Source organism: Nipponia nippon, unplaced genomic scaffold (assembly GCF_047370975.1).
Source record: "Nipponia nippon isolate SJK-2023a ecotype South Korea unplaced genomic scaffold, ASM4737097v1 scaffold_3, whole genome shotgun sequence".
Lineage (NCBI taxonomy): Eukaryota > Metazoa > Chordata > Aves > Pelecaniformes > Threskiornithidae > Nipponia > Nipponia nippon.
In genome coordinates, this window is record NW_028262347.1 from 28,241,574 (window position 1) to 28,262,985 (window position 21,412).

General features: G+C 41.2%; 1 protein-coding gene across 5 annotated transcripts in view; it reads right to left on the reverse strand.

Moving 5' to 3' along the window:
* The window catches only part of MET (MET proto-oncogene, receptor tyrosine kinase), a 137,351-nt gene that overhangs the window by 8,278 nt on the left and 107,661 nt on the right, over window positions 1–21,412 (reverse strand). For all 5 annotated transcript variants that reach the window (XM_087764060.1, XM_087764061.1, XM_087764062.1 and 2 more), the window contains 6 exons: window positions 14,967–15,185; window positions 8,934–9,080; window positions 6,471–6,627; window positions 5,523–5,663; window positions 2,880–3,110; window positions 381–461 (listed from right to left, as the gene is read on the reverse strand). In XM_087764060.1, coding sequence (XP_087620186.1) covers window positions 381–461; window positions 2,880–3,110; window positions 5,523–5,663; window positions 6,471–6,627; window positions 8,934–9,080; window positions 14,967–15,185 — 976 coding nt within the window. The remainder of the gene's footprint in view (window positions 1–380; window positions 462–2,879; window positions 3,111–5,522; window positions 5,664–6,470; window positions 6,628–8,933; window positions 9,081–14,966; window positions 15,186–21,412) is intronic.

The window sequence follows — 21,412 nt, forward strand, 5'->3', positions numbered from 1 at the left end:
AACAATACTTGAGTAAAGCCTTTAATAAATGTTGTTATAGTTTCTTCCTCTTTTTCCAGCAGCTTTGCCCGCTCTTTAGCAATTTAACTTCCAAACCCAAGTCTTCAGTAGTCTGTAGAATAAAAATTGCCACTGCCTTTCCCTCATTTTCCTCTGTCATTTTCTTTGTAGAGGAAATACATGGGCATTTCATTTGATGCACATATATATGCCTGTGCCTCGTGGTAATCTAAAGACATTGGAATTGCTCCAGAGATAAATCTGATCCAGCTGCAACTAAGAATCTCTATTTGTGAAAGTACACTTCACTGTAATTAATTAGTTCACCCTGCTTATCTTTGGAATTATGGTAATGTCTCACTATTGAACATGTAACTCACTATTGAGTGACTTCACAGCACAATGAATTTTCCTGCCATCGTTATCCAGCAACGTCCCATGGTACACACACCCAAAATGTCCTGTGTAAAAAATGAGCAAGATTAGCTTTAATAAGTAAAATTGGCTTTCTGGTATTTTCCACTGGGTTGCAATTATGATTTAAGAAAGTGATCACACTCCATTTCTGTCCAATTCCCAACACTTGTAATGTATACTTCATAACTAACACATAAAACGATCATTACATAAAAGCATCATTACATAAAAGCATCATTACATAAAATGAAAACTCTATTTGCAGCATAATTGATATTTCTTGACCTAGATGGAGAGTATAAATAATGACAAGGCTGGTGCCACAACTGCTTCATATTCTTGTAATGACTATGCACACAACACCCATGTCAGCCCATTCCCGCCATGCTCTCCTGTTAGATGTATGTCAAAGGAGGGCATTGGAAGGCACAGGGGAGCAATTAGAAGGAGCTGATGTGACCACTGCATTGGTATTTCCCAATGGTCTGCAAGCCCATTCTAAGTGGTCCATAGGAACGTATAGCCTTGATGCATCTTCAGTGGAAAGTTGCATAAGGAGGGTCACTGTGGGCTTACAGTCTCTCACATCTTGCTATTCCATGGAAAATGTTGAGTGTTAAAAGTGATGTATTGGCCATGAAAGGTTTGGGAGTCACTCTACCGATCACAGACTGACCACATCACTAGGAGGCAGTCTATGGTCTCTGCTATGGCCTAGCTGCTGGTGCAAAATATCACTAAAAGGTGAGGAGCGAAATTGGCCTTCTTGCTGATGGTCTAAGCAGTGAAATAAACTGCCAGCGACACAGAAATCCTTCCTGATCCTGTGCTTTCCTGTGAAGAAAATGGGGTAGTCTGCAGAGCGGGGAAACCTACTATGAGAAGTCAGATTGACCTATTTGGGACACAAAGAGAACTTTGAGCTCCAGGCACGTGCATAAATTTATCCAAATCAAATTATGTACATGTAATGGTGGCTTTCCTTCACAGATGAACTATTTACTGGACGCTTTTAAAATATTAATATTTGCAGTTAGAAAGCAAAATAGTTTTTTTGTCAAGTGTGAGTTCTGCAGAGAACAAGACTATCTGATTAATTCTACTAGGTTCCAGTCATAAGTGCTGGTGAGAGCCCAGTTGGCTTTGATTTTGGCTTGGGGTAAAATTAATACAAAGTTTGTTTTACAAAAGCAACTAAAATCCCATCAGACCACAGATTGTTTGGAGCCTGGGCACAAATCCTAAAGCTTGGATTGGGTGTGTCTGAAATATTTTTGGGTTGGGCCCATTTCTAGTTATGGAGGAGAAAATTAAAAAAGGTTAATTATATCGGTGTCATTCCTGGTATTTTTCAACATTTAAAAAATGGGGAACCACTTGGCCTTTTCTGAAACAAGAAAGAAAGGAAAAAGGCCCACCCTTGCTTTGGGGATGATGAAGTGTAATACATGGAAGGGAAACAGACTGTTTGTTTGATTTGTGGCTATTTTCCTGCAGAAGAGGCATTAGGAATATCACTTATAGCCAAATTTTTATCAGTATTCTGATACTCAACAAGAGACCTCTCATGCATGATCTGTAGAAGTACTGAAAATCCAGTTTCTACTTGGGTTACTAATAGGTACTCAATAGTACAGAGTTTAATAAATGCCCCTAACAGAAATACTGGCTTTGACTATGAAAGAAGGAGGGAACCTGCTTACGGAGATGTAGAGGAATAGGAGTGATGGGAGAAATTCAGAAAAATACAGGACTTGCTATATCAGGGACAAAAATAAGGGGAAGTGAATCAGGAGCTACTCATTACTGCAGCTGGGATGAGAGAGGAATGAGGGGGAACGGAGAGCCTTTGGCAGGAGGAAACAAACAGTGAATTCCACAGAGCTGGGGGAAACTTGCAGAGGAAAAAGGGCTGTGTGCATTTCACCAGGCCCAGGGGGACTTTTACTGAATGCACTGGTGACTGCAGGAGGTTTCAGTGTGGTGCAGTCATCTTGCCAGCTCTCAGGCTCAGAGTTTAAGGTCGCTGGCGTCACTCCCTGGGCATCCCCTGCCACTTAGGTGTGTGCCTTAGGCTCGTGCAATATTCTGCAGCAGCCTCACTCTCGCACCACAGCCTCATGGATCAGAAGCCCTGGCTGAGCTTTTCCGTAGCCTGGAAAGGCGTGAGAGTGAGGCAGCTGAGGGGAAGCCAGCAAGTCTCTGAGTTCGAAGGAGCCCCACTAATTGGCAGACTCCTTCCTCCCTCTGGTGTCTTCTCCGACTGATCAAATGCACAACCCTTCATCTGACTTCGAAGGAGAACCCGTTGGTTCTCCCCTTGACTTGGTGCATGGGATGCAGTGCTGTAAGAGGTAAAAAGCTTGAAAAACCTTGGTGTAGACGTCTTATTCAGAATGGTTTATAACAAATGGGTGTGCAAAAAGAACTGCAGTTTGCGAGGTAAGAGCCGCGGTACCCACCTCTTCCTATTACTTCGCTGAAGTGCACAATCAGGCTGTCAGCACCAATAACTACATGCTGCACTTCTTTGACCAGGTCGGGGTTTAAGGCGCTGATGTCAATGTGGACATTAGTTTGGAGAAGTGGACTGGCTAAATCCGAGTCCCCGCTGGACAGAATTGGGGAGAGGTCAGAGTGAGGATACTGGGCAGGTCTGCACGATCCGTTCTGAGACATGCCTGGAAACTGATCTGCAAGATAAACAGAAACTATTATAATCCTTTCAGACTTCTTGGAAACTGAAGAGCTTTATTTCACTGGTGAGCAAGGGTTTGAGTTTATCAGTTTGGAAGTGGCTTGGCTTTGCAGAAGTTTTGGTCACAAAGGGAAAATGAAAATATGCATTGCTGATCTGCCAAAATCCAGGAAAATCATGTCACTAGAAACTTATGCTTGTCTCAGCTCTACTTTTATGAAAGTAAATGGCAAAACTTCCACTTTTCTGAGGGAATGGAATAAAGCCTTGTCACTTCTTGCCAAGTGTAGGTTACAGCATTTCTAGTAATTGGGAGTAACAAGAGTAAAATGAAAAAATGACAACGATATGGGAGAAGGAAGTAGTGAACAATTAAAAACATGAAACCTTTTATTATTGTCATGTTCTAATTTGGTAGGGAACTTTACATTTCATGAAGGTTTCCAAACTGCTGGTGACTAGCTATATTTATCCAATGGTAAATATTCAACCAGGGAAATGCCTAGAGGTGATTCATATCCTGTAACTGCTGAAGATAATACAGTTGGTGCTACTCATGAAAATAACATGAGCCAACTGATTTAAAATAGCAGAAATTAAAATGCTTCAGTCAAGCAAGGAGTATTTAATTGAGAAAATTATTTTTGTCAACAGTATCTTGTTCAGGTATTTTAAATTGCTTTTGTTTAACAGGTTTTTTCTAGCATTGTGTGTAACAGAATCAAGGAACTAAGTTTAATTTACACCAGTTTCGGTCTGGAATGATTCTAGTGGAGTCAATGAGCAGAATTTAGCCCAGGGTCAAAAAGAAAAAAAGGGAATAAGTTTAACAACATAAATTATAGATATCACAGAGAGTAAAAGGTGTTGTACAGACATATTTATGTATAAAACCTGGGAAGTTTTCATATAGGGCTGTTATCACTCTAGGTACTGAGACAAACTCAGTGCTGCTCTATCTAGAAGCAAAAATACAAACTCTTATATTAACAAAGCCATGTTTATGTCACCAAGGGCAAATACCTACTTAATAATCACAGTAAAATACTCTAGCCATGGCTGCAAAATAATTTTTACAGCTGCTACATGTAAATCTGCATGTTTTCCAATGTTCCTGTAATTTTATTCTTTGACAGTAATTGACATGAACATTCCTACAGGAACATTATGTGAACGCATCTCCTTCTTGGGTGCGCTCTCTGCTGTGCTTTGCCAGTGCATGGTGGCCCCAGGACCACTGCAGATTTACCTTCCACCAAGGAACTTTGCATAGTTTTGTCTCGTGTACCACTTTCCCTTCTAACCAGTAGCACAGGCTTTCCTTTTCCTTTGGGAATCTTTCAATCAAGAAATTTCCTGTGCGAGCTGGTGGCAGCAATTAAAGAATCATAAAGGAAGCTGGGAACGGGCCTGGCTCTCAAACAGCTCCATGACTGGGGATTACAAAAGCGGAATAAGGATTTGGAGTGATTTCTATTGAGTTGCATACGGCAGCACCTGAAATAGTACAAGACTATGCCTATACCAAGACTAAAAAATATCTGTGATATCTCAAATATTATAATATGATAACTCCTAAAAGTTAAAGACTTTAATGGTAATCACAGAACATGGTCTCCACATGTCTTAAAGGACATGTTCAGCCTAAAGTGGTATGACAAGTGCAGCAGAGTGCTCTTCTGGAGAATACCCACTCTAAAACGGTGTTACAAAGCACAAAAATGTATTCAGCACAGCATTATTCTTCCTTCATGCCCACAGGCGTGAAAAGGAACAGCATGTTTTCTGAGACTGGCATCTCAGAGCACATGGACCTCCACTCAGATTGCCACAGTTTTCACATCCCTTTAGCTTAATTTTTAAAATCAACATTTCTATGTCACACAATGTGCCATTTTATAGGAGGGGCATGAACAGACAAAAAAATACCAGTTTACAAAACCCCATGTCCCATGTTGGGCTGACAGAACTGCTTTATAATGACTCTATGAAGTCACTGAGACACACTAAACCTACAGCCACTCAATGCTATCCTTAAAATCACTTTTTTTAGACTGGATTTGCTCGTGGTGTGATGAACCTCATGATAACACAAAATCATTAAATCCACTAGCTCTTAATAAATTGTGGACCATACTTACAGAGAGTTTTTACTTATAGTATTTTATATATTCCTCCAACCCGAGTAAAAGTAAAAATCCTTTGCACCTTAATCTTGGGAAGCACCTGAGAAGCTCAGTTCAAACAGAAAGCCTGCGAACACACCGAAGTCCCAAACAATGCAGACACAGACAAACCAGATGAGAAACTGAAATTAAGATCTTGATCAAAATAGCTATCATCTGAAGACATATGAAAAGCAAGATGTATAAAATATAATCTGTACAGATTCATAATAGAGGTGTACCTTCTAGAAAAGTTGACCTGTAGTCTACAGATTCACTTGAAACCATTTCTGTCGTTGGACTTACACTCCTCGCGCTGACCAGCCTGTCCAGGTGAGGAGTGTGCACTCTGCCATCGTAGCGCACTAGGTCGCTTCCCAGATCTGAAGATGGAGGAGAAAGAAATATTAGAAAACCCTCATGTTTACTGTGTGTCAACATTCATTTAGGTATTTATTTAAGTTTAGATGTTCTGCTCCGCTGGGAAGAAGGTTGGGTTGTTGCTGAGGCAGACACGTGCAGGACCTGAACTTTGTACAGCACAAAACTTGCTGTACCTTGTGTTAAAGCCCCACTCTTGGCCAAACTGGAAGATCCAAGAGAGCTTCGAAGCCTCTGAGGCCAGCTTCATGATCTGATTGTGATACTACATCAGAACAAGACCTGGTTATATACTAGCTCCCCTCCTCCTCCCTCCTTGCGTAGTGCGGTAGTTCCCACTGGAAGGAAACCCAGACACAGGGGCCAGAGAGGAGGCACACTCTGACCAAGTTCCTGATTTGGGTGAACAGGGGACTTGGATGCTGCACCCCTCTGTGTCTTGCACAACTTAGGCACAGCCTGGAGGACTACAAGGCAACTGGATGATGCTGAAGTACTCGTGATTCCGCACATGTCATTTACTCGTCCCTTCTTCCAAGGCTGACTGGGGAAGAGAAGTTACTAAGTTTTCCTAATAGCTCAGAGTTCCTCTGAAATCCTTCTCCCTTAGGCATAGTGTGGCCCTTCACCCACCTGAGGCAAGAGCCAAGGGCTGAAATACAACTAAACATTGGACTTGATTGTGAAACCTCTGCTGACAGGTTACAACAGGACATTGCATGGCAGTTAAGCAAAGCATAAATTGATGTCAGTTTTTAAAACCGAAGATATAAAAACGGAATTATTTGATGGAATTGACTATGATGTACCTTTAATTTGTTTCTTCTTCCTTCTCCAGAGGAAAAACACCAAAAAGATAAAAATTAAAACTGATGGTGAAACAACTCCAGCAATTAGTCCTGTGAAATTCTGATCTTGCCGGATCAGCACTTTTCCGATAACTGTTGACAAAACTTCTTGCTTCCACTAAAAAAAACAAAGAAAAAAAATAGTGCAATGATTTCAAAAGACAAGTAAGAAGTAGATTATTAGTACTAAAGTATAAGCTGATATGTCCCATATGTATTAAATCTTGATTTTGTCATACTGTACTGCGATAAGACACTGGGAGTGGAGAAATTATTATACTGGTGTACACGAAAGCAGATCTACATTTCTATGATTCATTACGTGCCTTCAAGAGCTCTGGTAGTGAGACAGCTATGTATGTGCTACACCAGACACATGGCACATACTCACACACACGCTCTGGGTAATAGGGTCTCACTGCTACCAGATGTTAATTCAAAATGCTAAATTCATACTTTTACTCAACTGGGGCAGAGAAATGTATGGGCCTATGGATATATAGGCTGAGTTGCATGTTAAAAAAAAATTAGCCCAAATGTCTTTAACGTGTGTCCTTCTGGCATAAATACGCTGTAACATCAAACTCTCTCTCTGTTGACAGCGTGCCTGCATTTTAGTTCCCAAGGTCACGTGAGCCTGTCCCTTGCCAGCTTCTAGCTTGTCGACAGTTTAAAGAAACAAAACAAAACAAAAAAACAACCCCAAAAATCAACAACCAAACGAACACCAAGCAGCTAACAGGGCAAAACTGTTTTAGGTCACACAGCACTAGCTCAGTCAGTTGGAAAGCATTTGGCCATCTTTTCTCTTCCTCCTGTGGAATTCATTCCTCTGGGTACTGTAATGATGGATTTGCCCGTCAAAAGAGCAAATTTTCTTATTCGCTGGGCAGACTGCAATTTCTGAGGCTCCTTGTCAGTAAACAAGCAGAAACCTTATTTAACCCCTTTATGTTGTGTTCTTTTCTACGTAGGAAATACATGTCATGCATATCTGTTTCTTAGAGGTTAAGGAAATACCACACAGTAGAGCAGATTGAATGTAGCGCCAGTCCCAGTCGCATGTGTAAAAATACAAACAGGTACAGAATGCAACATACTCACAAGTATTATATGAAACTGGGCATTTACAGGTCGGGGAAACAGATTTGCCAAAGGGAGAGCTGCAACTAATTTTATAGTTTGCCTGATACATTCAAGAAATTTAATTTTTACTTTTCAAAGTAAATTAATACTAAAATAAACTAGTATTTACTGTATTAAAGCAAATTAGTTATTACTATTTACTTAGATTGCAGTGGCACATAGGAATACCAGTCCCAGCCCAGGATCCTATTGAGATGAATGCTGTAAAGACATAGAAAAAATAGATGGTCCCTGCTCCAAAGAGCTTGCATAGACTTCGATCCTAGTAACACTTACATGACTGGCAAAGTTTCCACTGTTTTCAGTCAATCAGTCCACAATCATCAAATTTCATAGCTTAAAGGTAATTCCCTTCCACTGTGATTTTCCTTTCTTTATATTTAAAAAAATTACAAAGATACTGAAAGATTTGTGTCTTATTCTATGAATCAGTAGGTCATAGAATCATAGAATCATAGAATCGCTAGGGTTGGAAAAGACCCTTAAGATCATCGAGTTCAACCGTTAACCTATCACTGCCAAGTCCATCACTATACCATGTCCTTGAGCACCACGTCTATCTGTCCTTTAAATACTTCCAGGGATGGAGACTCAACCACTTCCCTGGGCAGCCTGTTCCAATGCCTGACCACCCTTTTGGTGAAGAAGTTTTTCCTAATATCCAACCTAAACTTCCCCTGGCGCAGCTTGAGGCCGTTTCCTCTCGTCCTAGGTCAAAACTGTCTGCATTTTAAATTTGCAGTAGCACTCTGAATGACTCTAGTGAGACCACCTTTAGAACAATAATTTTAGAACTCAAACATTTGTCCTAAGTGTCTGCATCTTACGAAAAGAATTGAAAGGAAATTATAAAAAGCAGATAAAAAATTCTTTCAGAAAGGATCTGATCCTATTGACTGCAGCAGAATTTTTTGCTGAAAAAAGGACTTGTGAGCTCCAAAGTAAACCTACTCCATTATAGCTTCCCATTCTTCCCCATATGTTTCCTCTTGTGTTTCGATTAATAACTATAGTCTTATTTCTGTGCTTAGTTTACGTCCTGCTTTGTGCCTAAGGCTCCAGAAAGTCTCTGTACAAACAGGTAATAACAACAATGATGATAATATTTCTTTTACAATAGTCAATATGATCTGAATTTCCATCCCAAACAAACAGGGATGGAGATATCTCTGTAAACACAGGCTTAGGCTTAAATTTAAAGTTTTTAGGTTCAACAGTGACATTGGGAATGATAATAAAAATGGCATTAATATCTCATGTGTGGTGTGGCTGCCTCACCTCTATATTTAGCTCGCTGTTGGATTTCAGGAGATCACTGGGAACCGTACACAGAATTGATTCCGACTGCAGAAGGAGGTTTTCGCAGCTTTTATTTCCAACTTTTAGCACCTCTCCTTTAACAGCTTCTGAATCAATATAATTTCCCTTGGAAAAAAAAAAAAATCAATGTCATATTACATAACCATCTCATAAAAGTTAAGGAGAAGTCCTTTTATTACCTTGGAATATGTTTTTAATGGAAAAACAATTGTCAAATAAAAGACTAATGCAAATTTACATTTCCCTGTCAATATGCATTTATCTTTTTTTTTCATGTAAATGGGAGTTGGACAGACAGGCCAGAGGGGGATGATAAAGTTTATGGATAAAATCTGCTGTCACTAATACTCACACAGTCCATACAGACTTCTAAAAATGTAAATGTCTGAGGGATAAATTCTGTTGGTCCTATTCAGATTTTTGCATAATTTGCACAAGAAAGGAAGCATTATGTGACCCTGTTGTTTATACAAAACTGGCATTATATTATCCACAAACTAAAGGCATCTCAAACATTTTGTTTTGCAAGTGGTTATAGTAGCAGGAGTGAAGCTTTCAAAAAGAACTAATTAATTATAATCATAAAAATGCATAAATCTGTTAAAATCACGTTCCACAGACCAAAGAGGAACAAACCCTGGTAAAGATGACAGCATGAAAAGTGCACTCCCTACTCAGAAAACCTGCTTTCACATCCCAGACTTGGATGAAATATTATTCCTTCTGGTATCATGACAGTAGTGTCCAGAGGCCAGGTTCAGGCAGGATCTTTTGTGCTCAGGAGGGCATCAGTATTTAAGAAGCTGCTGCACCCCGTGTACAGCCCAGCTTAAGATAAGATGAAAGAACAGGCATATTAAGTGGGAGTAAAAGAGGAGAAGGGAGGACGGGGAGTAACACTAATACAGGCTGTTTATGTGGGCTGGATCTGGGAGTTTCTCACGAGAAGGGAGGAAGGCGTCATGGCTGACACTGCTACGAGGCCTGATACACTGGAAAGAAAACAAGAATCCCATTCTGAAGGGCAAAAAAATCTTACATTGGAATATGTTTTGGGTCTGCTGCAGAATCGGACTAAGCCCTGGGAAAATGTTAATAAAAATACAGGAGAGTCAGTTTAACATCCTCATTTGACTGGCAAAGCCACACCTCAGGTGAGTGCTTTTTAATTGCTGGCCAAAAAAGTCAATTTTGCAGTCTATCTTTTGTCTACTTGGAGCCATTCTGTTTGGTGTTAATTAAGTAAATATTCAGCGTTTATTGCTTATTAGTATGGAGGCTTGCTGCAGATTGTGAGCCATTCATGTTCAAATCTGTCCTTTGAATGATGTACCTCAAAAGACTTGAATGTGGGTCTTCTGTCTCCAGGATAAATGTACTATCCTGGAGAGTGTGGGTGAGTGGCCTCTCTTTTTCTTCTACACCAAATCTTAGAATTTTTTGTCCACCAAAACTGATACTTACCCAAAGGAAAAAAAAATCATACTGACGTATCCTAAGGTGGTCTTTAGCCAGTTATAATGAAGATAGTAGTTTTTACTTATAACCATTACCATTATATTACCTTTAGTATATTATAGTTTCAAATATATTCAGTATAGTATCTCAATATATTGAGAGTTCCAAAACTCTTTCAGCAGTGGTTTGGCTCTTCTAAGGACCACAGAATTTGCCTATGATTTTAAGAAAAGGAGGAAACTGACCCCTCGGAGAACTGGGAAACAATATTTTCTATTTTAAAATGCATATTACCCCCTTCTTACTGAGCAATGCCCTTGCATGCAAGCGGGACAAGCTAGTTACTGGACTGAGTAGCTGTTGCAAGCCAATCTGATAGACCAGCTGCCTCACAACTTTAGAGAGATGGGAATAATTTGGGTGAAGGTCTAGAAGCAGTAGAAGGACCACAAACCAAGGCGTGGAAATTTTGAGATTGGTGTCAGAAGAATTTTTGAGGTTTCTAAGCAGAGCGAGTTGACTTGGGAAGAATGAAGAGTTAGTGCAGCTGCAGAGCTTCCACTTCAGCTTGTTCAGAAATACCAGGGTTTCCATATTGCACTCTCTCGGACCAGACATTGAGAGAAACATAATTTTCTATGCGATGTGGAAGAAGACTGAAAATAGAGTGACCTGTATAAACACAGGAAGAGTTCCTTGAGATCGTCTCGTAAAGAATGTGTTGTACTGCCTTAAGAATAGACAATTTAGTAAGTCTTGTTGTACTCTTAGTTTTAGGGCAGATGTGCCAGAGGACAGCCAAAATCTTGGATGTGATGTGTAACATGAAATGACAAATGTGCTACTTACTTCTGTAGTGGAAGATGTATATTTATAAATACAACTTAGTCACCCAGCGGCCCCTTCCCAGGCCGCCTCTGGAAGCATGCACCAGGTTGGTGCACAAGCACAGCCCCAGACCAGGCCAGGTCTCTGGGCAGACTGAGGTAAGAAGCTGTTTCTTTCCTTATTTATTTGTTTTGTTTTGTTTTGTGTTTTGTTTTGTTTTTCCACAGCTAGGACACACAGGGCTGTCAGCAAGCCAGCTTGCAGGTCTGGGTCAGTGGCTCCTGTGGGAGGCAGCAAGTACACTCTGTCCTCTTGAGCAGACTCAGGTCTTCGGTCGTCCCCAACAGTGAAACACCAGAATTTCTCCTGATCTGAGAGCTTCCTGTGTTGGCAGGAGACGGGAGCACTCCTGAAGTGGGGTCTTCATGGTGTTGAAGGAGAGAAGTGCCTCAAGCCACTCTGCCATGACCCCTCCAACTGGGGCATGGTGGGCACTGAGAAACTTCAAAGAGCCACATCCTTCGCAGAGGAAGACAGTGATGATGTGGGACCTCGAGAGGCTCGGTAGTGTGGAAGACAAAAGGGCTGGCACTGAAGACAAGAAGGGCTGGCATTCGTGGCACACAGTGCCCGGACTGTGTTTTAGATAGAAGACTTAATGTTTTCTTGTGTGTAACATTTTCTTACAAAAACATCTTATGGTCATCAGGGCAAACCAAACAGAACCTTTCAATCGGTACCCACTGTCATTTGATGAAAGCCAAATATGTCACACTAGATTAGTTTGATTGAAAAACTTGTGATAAAAGCTCCCTCCGCCCCTCTGAAACTAATTAAGAAAAAGATAAAAGAACTTTGGTCTGGTAGAACAGACTGTGCACTGAAGCAAGCTGCCATTTAATTTCATGCTGAGCTTGCTTAATTACTGCACAAAATATGACCATGAGGCATGTAAACTTGTGTGTGTGTATTTTTGAATGCGGGTACGGGGTGAGGGAAAAAGTGTTGCCAATATGGCTTGTAATGATCTTTTGGCTCCTGACTATAATTTCTGAAAGTCGCCTCAGTGTTTTGATAGAAGCATCCCACTATAACTAATTCTATTTAGAGGAAGATGTTACATTGGTGCTTGTTCATGCTTTGTTCTAGGAGACCAGCTTTCACTAATGTTATTCTCCAGTTGGTTGCCAGGAAATAACCAGAGCGTTAGGCTTAGGTAGACATCTGCCTTGGGTGCCTTGACTACAGGTGACATCAATACTACAAAATTGTGACTTTGGTCAGTTGTCAGTGGGACAGTCATCAGCCAGCCTTTCTCATCTGAATGGCTTCTCCCCAGCGATAAACAGCACTAGGGACTTCTCCTTCAGGGAGAATAAAAGGTTCAAGAGTAAAATAAAGAAGAGAGTTAAAAAACCAACTAATTTTTAACCCTCAGTCTCTGGGAAGATTATAGAGCAAGTCCTCATGGAAGCATTTCCAGGCAGAGGAAGAACAAGAACGTGATTGGGAACAACCAGCACAGGTTTCCCAAGAGTGGATTTTGCCCGAGCAGCCTGATTGCCTTCTCTGAAGAGATAGCTGGCTCTGTAGATGAAGGGAGAGCACTGGACAATGTTTACCTCGATTTTAGCAAGGTTTGCAACACAATCTCTCCTAGCAAATTGGGATGATATGGACTGGACGGATGGACTATAACGTGGGTGAAAAACTGACTGGCCATCAGCTCAAATCTTAGAAGTCTAACAAGCGGCATTCGTCAATGGCTAATACTGGGACCAATACTGCTTGAAATCTTTATCGACAACCTGGACAAAGGGACAAGATGCACTGTCCTTGCGCTTTCAGTTGGCATCAAATCTAGGAAAATGGCTGATATACTGGACCACAAGGTGAAATGAGACAGCAGCGTGCCATTGTAGTGATGAAGGCTCAGCACATACTTTAGCAGCAGCAAAGCCAGTAGACTGAAGGTGATCGTTCTCCTCTGCTCAGCACTTGTGAGGCCACACCTGGAGAACTGTGTCAAGTTTTGAACCCCACAGAACAAGAGAGATACTGACAAACTGGATGAAGTACAGCAAAGGGCCACTGAGCTAGGAAGGGAGCTGAAGCACAGGATGCACAATGCAGGGCTAGTGGAGGTGGGCTTTTTAAAGCTGTAAAATCTCCATTCTTGGAGATTTTCAAAACCCATCCAGACAAGACCATAGGCAACCTGACCTAATTTTAAACTTAGCCCTGTTTTGAGCAAGGGGGTTAGACTACAAAGACCTCCAGAGGTTCCAATCTAAGTTATTCTATGATTCTTCTCAGCTTAGCCTTCTTTCCAATTGGTTGATATGCATGACCTGGAAAATACTAGAAAACACTGCTGTCACTGCACAGAGGCACTGAGCCATGCAGCAGATATATATTCCCAGCTCTCCGTTGACCCGCACGCCAGAACTCTTTCTAGCATTTCTCCATAACTGAACAGGAGAATTGTTTTGCATTGAGGAAGGGGTGAGGTGTATGGCCACAAGTTCCACATAGAAACACTAAACAAAAAAATAAAAATCAGAACGATTATTCTTTGGAATTTTCCCAAAACACTTTGTGGAGACAGATCAATATTCTGAGTTTGACTGGAACCCAGCATGGCTGACAGAGGCTCTGAGGTAACTCCCTCTGATCTCCTGCAGCTCAGGAGCTGGCCCACTGGACCATCTTGGAGTCAAAGACCTCAGGGCTTCCAGGTTTCATGGCTGTCATAGGGGAAAAGAGTTTTGGCTTACAGAGGTATGGAGCAGCTAGACAAAGAGATGATACCAGCATTAAGGATGATTCTCTTCTGTAAAGCTTTTTTTATAGATTATATTCTATATCAATTATACATATTCTATATAAATATATATAAATTACATGTGCATAATAATAAATGTTCATTAACATTCATTGTAAATTAGAAATACCGGTATTTATACTGTTACTGTTTGACACTCTAACTCAGAAAAGCACTAGTTTTCAAGAAACCAGGCTCTCCCAAAATGGATTTAACTTTCTCTGCAGCGCTCTAGTAGAGAGCAGCCTGTGCCTGCGAGGGCCCCGAATTCCTAAGAGATGTTTCTCAGCGCTGTGTAGGCTATTCTCAGAGCTCTTTTAACAGGCACTCAGCATCAACTTTGCATTTTTCATGGATCCGTAAATATTTAGGCTACAGCAGTGACTGATCCTCATGGGTGACTTTGTGCACAGGCCAGAGCTTTCCTCAGCTCTAGAGAGCCAAAGCTGCTAGGCCACCTTCTAACAGCAACTCCACGTCTTTTGTGAGGAAGGACACAAACCCACGTGACAGTAAGAGCCAGGACCCACGCGCAGACCACGCACTTCAGGTTCTGGGCTGCTGGCCATGTTTAATCCTGAACTGGTGACGCAGCTCATTGCAACTGGAAGCTGACGCAGCGTGGTCCTCCCACGAGGATGAGCAAAGCCCCTCTCCCACCTCACCTGATGCCAACAACCACCTTGGTATATCTTTGTTTTCAGCTCTGCATCTTTTAAGTTGTGACAGCTGGGGGCCCGGGTGAAGGCAGCACTGAACACACTGCTCTCTCTGCCCTTGCTACCTTGGGGCTTCCTTTATTTCATCAAAATGTCTGTTCCACGCTATGCTGCTGATGCACGCTTGCGAATAATTGACAAATTTATTTCAACGTTTCTTACCTTAATTTCCAGAACGTTTTGGTTGCCTCTTGAGATCAGCACTGGCTTTTCAAAATGCTTAAATACAGGATTATTTACATAATCAAAATCAAAGTACAAAGAGCTGACACCATCAAAAATAAAGAACACTTTGGTTACAAAGGGTGGTTGAAGATTGAAGGCTTTCAGTGAAGGAGTTGTACAGCAGATTATCTCTGAGCTAGAGCGGTGGCTACACGCCTATAAGAAAGAAAGAAAGAGGTTATTGGAGTAAGTACGTGCATAGGAAGTCACCAATGAATGTAACTGTTCTTTAACAATACACATATATTGAAAAAATAAACACCAGAGGTCTTGTTCTTCTTTAACCAAAGCAAAATCCTGATCAGTGCTACACAACGTTTATTTAGAGCTGGGAGAAAAGTATAAAAACTTCATGTCAATGGTGTTTGCACTCTTGTTGAGGAAATGTTCAAGTAAACAAGCTTCCTGGCCTGATTGTTCACAGCACTTTTAAAGTAAATATTTTGCAGATAATTAATGGAAAATGATTTCCAAAGCCAAGGAACATCAGGAGGCTATCCTCATGTACTGAGCTGTACTGGGACACAAAGCAGCCACAATTCAGTTTATCCAACCTATGCCAGACCAACTGCCACATGGATTTCTCTTCTTTTTACGCTACCAAAGCAATAGCAAGGCACCAGAGGATAAGGTAAAAATAGGGCCAATGAATCTGACTGAAATAGTGGAAAACAAAAGTAAAGCACCACTTACCCACAGCGTAGCTAAGCCGCTATGTTTCCAGAAGGGCACTACAGATGCTGTGAGAAAGCACTTTAAAGCCAAAGCCCTATGGGATTCTGGGCCACAAAAGCTCAGCAAAGTGTATCGTCTTTCTAAAAATGTATGTGTAAGGCCCCAGACGTGTGGCATTAGGTGCTTAGGTACACAGGTGCCATGCAAGTCCCTCCTGGGAGTGTTGACCGTGGGACGTGCTTCACGCTGTGTCTCCTTGGACTGGCGGGGATGAGATGTTTGCCCCTCACTGCAATGCAGGAGCTGCCTGACACCAGGCATGAAGCCACGCTTGCCCCTCACTCTGCCATAATTCCTCGTGAGGGCCTGCTCTGGAGGTGCTTCCCCAGGGAAAGCTGCTCGTCTTCTACGCTCCAGAAGACCTGCCAGAGCATGCTTTGTGCTGTAGGGGTGCGATCCAGTGTGAACTGTCTGGCCAGGGTGCTTCCTTCTATCCCATACCGCCTTGACACAGGACTCGTGAGACAGATAAGATGGACCCAGGTCCTTCCTGAAAGGATTGCTGGGTTGCAAGCAAGGACGGGATTTGCAGGCAGCCTGATCTGAAGCTGAGTTTAGGCAGTTTGCCGGGATAATATAAATCCTTGCAGATGGGATTCATCCAGCCTGCATCCAGACACCTGCGTTGGAGTTAGTTGTCTAACCTGCCTTTATAGTCAACAGAGGGAAACAGGCTTACCTAGAGTGGGATTCATCTGATCCACTTTAGACAACAGCTTTAATTAGATTAACGGTGCTCTAAAAGGGTCAACTTCTCTCTCTTGACTCTGAAGGTTTCTACATGACTAATTTGATTATAATGTCAACAGCACATCTACAAGCATTGATAGGAGGCATGGTGAGTGCTGGGCAGCATCACGCAAACCGCAGAGTGGCTTGTTTGTGACTGTATCGTGTACTCCCTTCACTGTGCCTCCCTTTCATGCTGCCTACCGTGGATATGGTTGAAGGACTTCTGGCACAGAGTTGCTTCAGCTCCACAGAAGTATTTCTCTTCCAACTCTATAAACTTTCTGTAAGTAGTTCCCTGTACGCTGTGCCCTGACAGCAGAGATTACACTTTTTTTTTTTTTTAATCAATAGAGTAGCTGACATGTGGACTGGTAAGAATGGGGCTTAGCTCCTAGTCATCATAAATCTTACATTTGTTCTGCAAGAAATTTCCCTGGAAAACCAACAGTGCTGTTGAACGCCTTTACACATCTAGAGAAGGCCAAAAAATATGTATTTTTTTGTTTTGTTTTTCAAATTAAATTTGTTCTCATTATAAAATGCTGCCTGAAGGAGCTGTGAAATTAGTTTACATTTCTCTCTAATATGCTAAATTAATGCAATGTAATTTTGCTGTTTCAAATCAGTAACATAACCATTCAAGCTATATCAGTTATATACTCACATTAGCTTGAAAAGTGGGATTAAATTAGCTATCTGCAAATCAGCACTTTTTCTTATCACCACAGCAATTCATGTTTCTGTGCATAATACTGTGAAATCTTGAATCTGCCAAGGGAAACATTTTCAAGGCTCTGAAACTGAGCACTAGAGTTTTAGAGCTCTACTACAAGGGCTACATGTCTGTGAGCTGTGAGTTCGGCACTCAGTTAAATAACTTGGTGCAGCTCTCAGTGATGCTAATGGGACTTGCACCCATGTAACTAGCAGTCCATTTACATTCCCAGCACAAATTCAGAAATATTTGTGCATCCCCCACGACAACAAGGTAATCTGTGGGACACAAGACAAGGCAGAATTTCACTCCATTTGCTTACGGTATTAGACTGTTCTTCCTCTTTTGAATACCTTATACACCATTTACCGTATCTCAGGCTTTGTTATATCACATGGACCTAGAAATTCATTTGAATCAGTATGGTAATTATAAGATGCATCATTAGTATAATGTATGATCAAGCCATACTTTTCCATGACATATGAATATTCGTAAAGATATCTATCATATTTTGTCGATTCTAAAAAGGCATTACTAAAATATATGTAATTATAAACCCAAGTATGTCCCAGGTAATCATTATATTTATTTGATTAATGTAAATTCATTAGACTTTTTATCTACTGTAGAGTAGTGATGTCCCTTAAATGAATAGCAGTGGTATTCATAACTTTGTTTGTGGCTATCTATTAGAATCAGATACTTTACTTTATCAGGCTGGTCTCTGAAGAAGAAGCTTTCAGAAAATGATAAAAATCTAATAATACTCTTTGGAGGGGATGCAATGTGACTGATTGGTAAGGTCAAGAAAAATCTTATTTGCGATGCCCTTATTGGTACATGATTTGACATGACATTTTTACCTTGAAATTGGTTTTAGCAATTGAAGAATATGACGGTTTAGTTTCAAGAAATATTGGATTGAGGATCTATAAGAAAAAATCTCTAATTCAATCTATTGCCTTCTCAATTAAGATACTGCCTATCACCCAGCACCTTTAACTTTTATTTCATTAGGCTTTAAAGTACATTCACTTTAAAAGCTAAGCCTACATTCTTTTTGCGACTATAATCCACATCTGAATACAATAAGGAAGAAAAGATGTAAAAACTATGGAGCATTTCACAAGCATAAGTAAATACTATACCCCGAAGGGAATAATAATCCATTGCACAATGCATATGACTCATCACTTAAAGGTATGTATTCTTGTTTCATTTGTAAAATATGACCCTTGAGGCAATTAATTCAAACCTGACCTACAGAATCTGAACTTCGGTGCCCAATTCAATTTTTTTTCATCTGATAGAACAACAGGAAAAGTATGAGGGAGGATCTCTGAGCTCCAGAGGTCTCCCAGCAGCTGACCCAGATAAGAGAGGGGCAGCTGGATGTGTATTACAGGATCTGTAGCAGTCAGAAGGGAGAAAAGAGCCAATTTGTCCTTTCATAAAAAGTAAACTTTTGGAGTTCCAGTGAGGAATGAAAAATGAATGAGGTTAAAGACGGACCGGGAGACTCTCCAACTGTCTTTGCCAAAGGATGATTTCTCAATAGAAAGAGATGAGAATTCAGGTCCGACTTGAGGAAAGCCTATTCAGAATGCTTTCCTGTGCAGGTGAGAAATTGAGCAGTAACACTCAAGCAGGGTAGCTTGAAGATTTTTCAGGGAACTCACTGGCTTTTGCTGCCATTTCAGGTAGTGCAATGAATGGCCCTAATGGATCGGTAGCATTTTTATTCTAGTTGTCTTCCTGGATGAAGGCATGGGAGGCGATACTTCCAGTCTATCAGATCATTGGACCAGAAGGTAGAGTAAAACCTCTCTTGCTCCTGGGTCTGAGCGCCAGCCCTTCGCACCGCATGACCAATACTGACTGCGAGTCTAAATTCCTCCCTGAGCTTGGGATGGTCAATTTACCTGCTAGCACCACATCCCTGGCACTCCGGTGATTTCACAGCGTGAGCCTTTCCCTGACATCCCCCTGCTGCACTCTTTCTTTGCCAGGAGATGTGCGTGAGATACAGATCGGCACAGAAAGAAAGGTCATGAGGGAAACTCTTTGCTGGGCTTCTGTGGTAGCTTTATGCCACAGAGTCAACACAGAGAGAGGCTCCAACTCTGAGTGTCTTCGGACAGGTAGTCAGGAATATCTTCAAATAATCACACTCTCACCAGCCAGAGTTTCCAGGGAATTTCTTTTATCATTATTTAATAAACCTAAGGTACACACTCGCAGGTGAATTCTAGGAATTTTGATGAGTATTATGAGTATGGATTGTTCATGGACTTGTAAACACTGGAGGAACTTTAGGGTATTTTAAAATTTTCCTGTAATACAGCAGGAAATGGCATCTAGCAGGGAGCAATTAAGAAATGCTGAAGATCTACTTACTGAAGAGACGATAATTAAAAGTCTGTGGAAAGAGATGATCTTGCATAGCTAACAGGGTCACTTGTTGAAAGTCATGCATTAAAAGATGCTTCTCCCTAATTTTGCAAACTTGCATATCTTGGGACATTCATGGTTAGAAGAGATTAAGCAGTGGGAATAGGTATCCAAATTAGTTAATGAATGGAATATTAAAAATGCTACAACAAAGGATCCCCGAATGACCACTTGTTCACTATTGTGGAATCAATGGAAAGTACAGGTTTTCTAAGAGAAAATATTGGCCTCAAGTGCTTCAGAAGCAGAAGAATCATCTAGCACGACTTATAGCAGAGGTTAGAAGACACTTATTTTGTAAACAGGCTCCTGATCAAGCGCCATTCCAAACTGTGCAAAGCTTTTTTACAGGTACAAGGCAAGGTGAAAGGAATGAATGAGCTGCTTCCCTCCTCGTGCACCTCACACAGGAATTGCGTGCGAGCAGAAGTGAGAGGTTTTGTGTATCCTTATGCATTATCTAGAGCTGTCAGGAATTTATGCAGCACTGCCTGAATTCATATTTTTTGTTCCTAGTCAGAACAAATGGTCAAAAGAACACATGAAATAGAAATTAAAAAGAAACACATTGCAAGTATTGAAACATATGGTTCGATAACTCTAGAACATTTTTTTCGCTCGTTGAAATACCAAATTCAAAGAAGGCAAAATGTATTATTTTGATAGTGTTAACATAGAATGTAATATAAACACAACTAGTGTGAACACAGTATTGAATAATTTTAAGGAAATTTAAATAACTATGAAATGAAAATGATAAAGTTGAAGCAAGGCATTTTTGCCTGAAAAAGTTTCAGAAATACTGAACTTCAAACATGAAAGCTGAAAAGCTCAACTTAAATGATTCTTCTATCAGGGGCTGGCATATTGCCCCCAAAACTTTTCAGTTTCAGTGAAACTGCATTTCTTTTGGGGAGTTGTTCCAGAAAAACTCTTTTACCAGTTGTACTGCTCATCTCTTCCACCGGGATGGAAAGAAATAGGCAGAGAAGAGCAAATACCCCAGGACGCATCAGCTGGCTCTGCTCCCCGAGGCTTTGGGATGCAGAGCATCCCCAAAAGCTCCTGCTGCTTACAAAAGTGACCCTCCACTCACACTGCGACTCCATCAGGGCTCTAGGCCACAATTAAGCCTCAGGGAGTGAATTAAGAGTCTGTGGACAGAGAGCTGACAAGAAAAGGTGAGACCTCTTTTAAACTTGGCATCACCAGTTTTAGGCAAATGGGAGAGGGTCTGGGAGGTGGCAGAAAGAAGGAGCAGAGCTCTAGGAAACAACACTTATCAGGAGAATTTGGAGCGGTTTGGTTTGTTTTAACTGGAAAAGAGAAAGGCTGAGTCATAATGTAGTGCAAATATGTAAAATTAGCAGGAGAGACTAGTACTCTGTTGTTTGTGTCCACTGAGGGTTAAACAAGAAGACAGCTAATTAGCAGCGAGGATTTGGGTTAATTATTAGAAAGAAGTCTTTCCAAACCACTAGGTAAGCAGGTAGAGCAGCTCTCTCCAAAGCTTGTTTAAGCAAGGTTGTGAAATTTCTTTCACAAGGAGCTTTAATAACAGCCTAGACAAATATCCGTCAGGCAATGGTCTGCGTACATTTGCTCCTGCCGCAGGGAAGCGGGCCAGGCTAGGTCTTTGTGGTCCCTCCCAGCTGTACTTTCCTTTGATGCTTTGGGATGTGTTTCAGTGCTGGCTTTGGTTTTCCCAAGAGCCAGAGTTTCTGAATGCTGACAAAAGCAGCTTCTT